At 60.2% G+C, this 4,084-nt stretch overlaps 1 protein-coding gene across 1 annotated transcript in view; it reads left to right on the top strand.

Moving 5' to 3' along the window:
- MROH2A (maestro heat like repeat family member 2A) overlaps positions 1 to 3,856 on the top strand; it is a 17,930-nt gene extending 14,074 nt beyond the window's left edge. The window contains exons 11-16 of the mRNA XM_011372358.1: positions 361 to 475; positions 1,686 to 1,832; positions 1,954 to 2,136; positions 2,659 to 2,814; positions 3,630 to 3,761; positions 3,851 to 3,856. Of these exons, the coding sequence (XP_011370660.1) occupies positions 361 to 475; positions 1,686 to 1,832; positions 1,954 to 2,136; positions 2,659 to 2,814; positions 3,630 to 3,761; positions 3,851 to 3,856 (739 nt within the window). The remainder of the gene's footprint in view (positions 1 to 360; positions 476 to 1,685; positions 1,833 to 1,953; positions 2,137 to 2,658; positions 2,815 to 3,629; positions 3,762 to 3,850) is intronic.
- The last annotated feature ends 228 nt before the right edge of the window (positions 3,857 to 4,084 follow it).

Genomic DNA, 4,084 nt, shown 5'->3' with positions numbered 1-4,084 from the left:
ACCCGTGTCCAGACTCAGACGGCAGACGCGTAAAGGGCAAAGGGAACCTTTTATTCCAGCCCTTGTGTTCCAGGGCAGGGACCGTGAGGTCAGAGGCAGGTGGGGCTTGGCCAGGCCACACAGGGCTTCTGAACAGGGCCAGGCCGGGGGTCCCCGGGTCCTGATCACTTGCGAGCAGCTCTTATTCGAGTCCCCTTTTACAAAAAGGGGACGAAAAGTCAGTACTTCAGTGACACCCCCTGGCGAGGAGGAGAGGCCCACAGACGTTAGATCTGCCCAGGGCGTCCTGTTCTAGAGTGGCTCTGCCTGGCGGGAGCTGAGACGCCCTCCCCGCCTGGTGGGCCACTGTCCGCTCTGCAGGCTGTGTGTGCGGCACGTGGAGGGCTCCAGGCACAGGCTGTCGGAGCTGGTGCTCAGAGGCATGGCCTCGGAGGTCCTGAGCTGCCGCGTCAGCAGCACGGCGGTCTGCGTGGAGGTGAGGTGCATGGCGTGGAGGGTGGGGCAGGCTGGGGAGCAGAGCGGGGCAACCCCCTGCTTCCCTGGGGACTCTCTTGGGGGGCTCAGAGCAGCTTCCCAGGCTCTGAGGGACATCTGAATCCAGGGGGTCAACGAGTGCCTCTCGTTTGTCTGTTCATTCACTCATTCACTCATTCATTCTTTCACCACATGAGTAATTTGGGGGGGTCGCTATGGGCAAAGAGGGGTTGAGACTCGGCCTGTACCTTGACGTGTAGCAGCTAAGTGACGTGTGACTTGGTGAGTGGCAGCAACACCCAGGGAGCCAGAGCAGGGCTCTTGGTGGGTTGGAGGTGCTGGGGAAGTTCTCACAGGAGGGCTTTGCCAGGCGGGAAGGCCGGGCTAGGGGGTTACGGCCTTTGGGGCCCAGCTACCCTTCCATGCACTTGGGGTGCTTATGAGGTCACCTCTACTGAGAGGCCCTTGTTGTCCCTTCCTGGTGGAGAAGAGAAGATTCGGGAAACCGATCCAGAAAAGCAGCCAGAAAACTTTTAAGAAAAACTCCGATGATGCCTGTAGGACCCAAACGTCGGCCTAGTGCAGGGGTCCCCAAACTTCTGTCAAGTTTTCAACTTTGGAGTCAGCAGTTTAGTGTTTAGTTTTCTTTAAGTGTATTTAAAACACACTCGTGTGTGAGTGCACACACACGCACACACGTGCACGCACATGCCAGAGCGGTCCTCGCTGGCCCGATGTCCTGGCATTTTGAGCATTAGGTTGACAATGACTCTGAATCCCAGGTGAAGGAAACGTGTGCTTCCTGGACATTTCTGTTCAGATGCAGTGGACGTGGCTCTCGCACCCGGTGGCTGCTCCGTCACATTAACTGAAGAAATGAATGACGGATGAATGTGTGGATGGGTTATGCTTGTCTAGCATTTCCCACACCGTTCCTCGCTGAGGCCTCGTGGCAACCTCGTGAGGCCGGTGCTGGTATCGCCTCTTCTCACAGATGAGGAAACAGGCTCAGAGGCGTTGAGGGGCTGGCCAGGGTCCCGCGGGTGGTAGGCTGGCAGGCAGACGAGCCCAGAGTCGGCCCCTGGAGTTCAGGCCCAGAATCCTCTCGGATGCACAGGGAACCCATGCGATGCCCTGAATATACGCACGCGGCCCGCCTCATGGCTGAGAAACGGGCCTGTGACGGGGTAATTGTCAAAAGTTCTTTCCAGTTCATGAGCGACCCGACTCTGTACCGGGAGAAGCTGCTGAAGCCGGCCGTGCTGCTGCTGGGAAGGGGCGCCGACCAGGAGGACGAGACGCTGCGCGTGCTGTCCCTGCGCGCCCTCGGCAACATGGCCCTGGGCGCCCCCAAGAAGGTGCCGCTCCCGACCCGACCTTGAGCCCAGAGGCCCGGGGCGCGGGGCCCGGGGCCGGAGTGTGCCTGTCACCCGGGGGCCCAGCCGGGTGGGGGCTGAAGGCGCCCTGTGCCCCCGCCAGGTGAGGCAGTACCGGAAGCTGCTGCTGGAGAAGTGCCTGTGTGCCCTGAGGGAGCCAGGAGGCCCCGGTGTGCCCTCCGAGGCCATGGACGCCCTGGCCAGAATCCTGGCCGAGCTCCGGGAAGGGGACCTGGGGTCCTCACTCGACGCCATCTCCGAGCGGTGCAGGGCCTTCTTTGACAACGTGAGTGCAGATGAGAGCCCCCCTGGGCCCTCGGCCGGGGGTCCGCCAACGCTTGCCCAGAGAGCGAGTGCCCACCTCCGGGCCCTCTGGAAAAGCTGGGCTCTGGAGCTGGCGGGGCGGCAGGTCCCCCCGGGCACCGACGGCTGGTTGTGGGACCTTGTAAAGAAAGAAAGAAAAAGCTTGTTCGAGGGCTCGGGCCCCCTTCTCCCTGCTGTTAGAGAATGAGCTTTCTCTCCTAATTCCTTGCAGCCCACAGGTGCTCTTTGGGCTGGGTGGGGATTCAGCTAGGCAGTGGTGTGCGTGTAAATTCAACCCAGTCCTCATCTAGGACGTAAATGTCACAAATACCAGAGCTGTGCCCAGTCCTGGAGCCCTGCAGGAGGGACTCCGTCCTGATGGAATGATCCAGAAGCCTTCGCGGGGCTCAAGGCATTTTTCAAGGGGTCCGCGGAGAATGGTTGGGGTCTTGTTGGGCTTCTCGGTCCCCGAGTTTCAGGACAGGTTTACGTGTCTCGGCCGCAGGACAGTGAGCTGCTGCGCGTAAAAGCCTTCCTCCTCTTTGGGAAGCTGGCCAACGTGGTGAGGGTCTCCAAGAGGCATTTCTTCAAGGAGGAAGTGAAGAAGGCCTGGGTCCCACTCATGCTGCACTGCCAGGACCCCTGCTCTGAGGCCGCCCAGGTGAGGCGCACCCTCATCTTTGCGTCCCCAAGTCTGAGGCCTGCTGTCCCCAAGAGGAACATGTTCTCCAGGTCTGCCGGCTCGGCAGGCTGGGGAAAGGGACCATTCAAGACGGGCCCGCACACCGGCTGATTGAGGAGCCTCAGCTCGTGTTGGGGGCTGAGTTTCCCTCTTCTCCACTCACCAATCAGCCCGTCTTCTACCAGATTCACTTTGGGGTACAATGACTCGGCCACATTTAACACTCGCCTTAAATCTCACTTCGCCCGCTCCCTGGGAGGCGGCTTCTGCATGCTGGAGGTGGGGGCTGCTGGAGTAGCGGAGGGGTCCCTGGCTCTCTGTGTGACCCTGCTTCTCTTCCTGGCCAAGGCCCAGCTCCTCCTATGTGTTGGGTGGGAGCGGGGACAGGTAGAGGCTCCGTCTCCCAGTCTAACTGAGATGCTGGCCGGCTGGGGACGGTGGCTGCAGCTCAGGAACTGGAAGAGCTAGAGGTAGAGTGTCCAGGGGGAGGAGAAAGCCAGCCCTGGCCCTGAGCATCTGGAGGAGCAGGCCCCAGCAGGGCTGCTGAGGGCGCGAGGTGCTGGCTGCGGGGCCAGTGGGCTGGCTGCATCTGCCCCAAGGGGCTCTTTATAAATGTGCACGCGGCCATCGCGTGGGCTGGCGGGCCTCCGGTGCCCTTCCTCAGCCTCCCGAGGCGTTGCCGGGGCTGCCCTCTGGCTTTCCCGAGGGAACGCAGCCCTGCTGGCCTCAGCCGCGTCGGGAACCCCCTCGGTCAGTCTGACGCTTCTCCTCTGTCCCGCCCCGTGTCCCTGCAGGCCTGTATGGCTACCATGTATCGGTGCGTGCACTTCTGGGGCTTCAAGGCCCTGGAAGACGCCTCGAGGAGAAGCGACGCCAGTGGAGCTGACGAGATGACCGTTTTCCAGATGACCCTGTGCTCTGTCCTGGTGAGGACGTTGCGGGGAAGGACCTGCCAAGGGCTTAGAGTCTCGGCCGCCACAGAGGTCCCTCTCGTGACCCTGTGTTCACCTTTTAGACGTGAAGTGTTAAGATCAGCTCTGTCCACTGGAAACAGAATGCAAGCCACAGGCCCACTTTTAAGTTTTCTAGTAACCATGTTAAGAAAAGTGAAAAGAGGTACAAGCAGATTTAATAATAGAGTTTATTTAACCCAATAGATCCAAATCGTTATCATTCCAACATGTAATCAATACAAAACTTATTAATTCAGGCTAGCCCAACGTCAGTGCTCAAGGGCCACTGTGGGCGT

The sequence above is a fragment of the Pteropus vampyrus genome, unplaced genomic scaffold (assembly GCF_000151845.1).
Source record: "Pteropus vampyrus isolate Shadow unplaced genomic scaffold, Pvam_2.0 Scaffold204, whole genome shotgun sequence".
In the NCBI taxonomy this organism is placed as follows: Eukaryota; Metazoa; Chordata; class Mammalia; order Chiroptera; family Pteropodidae; genus Pteropus; species Pteropus vampyrus.
This window is presented reverse-complemented; position numbering and strand designations above follow the sequence as displayed.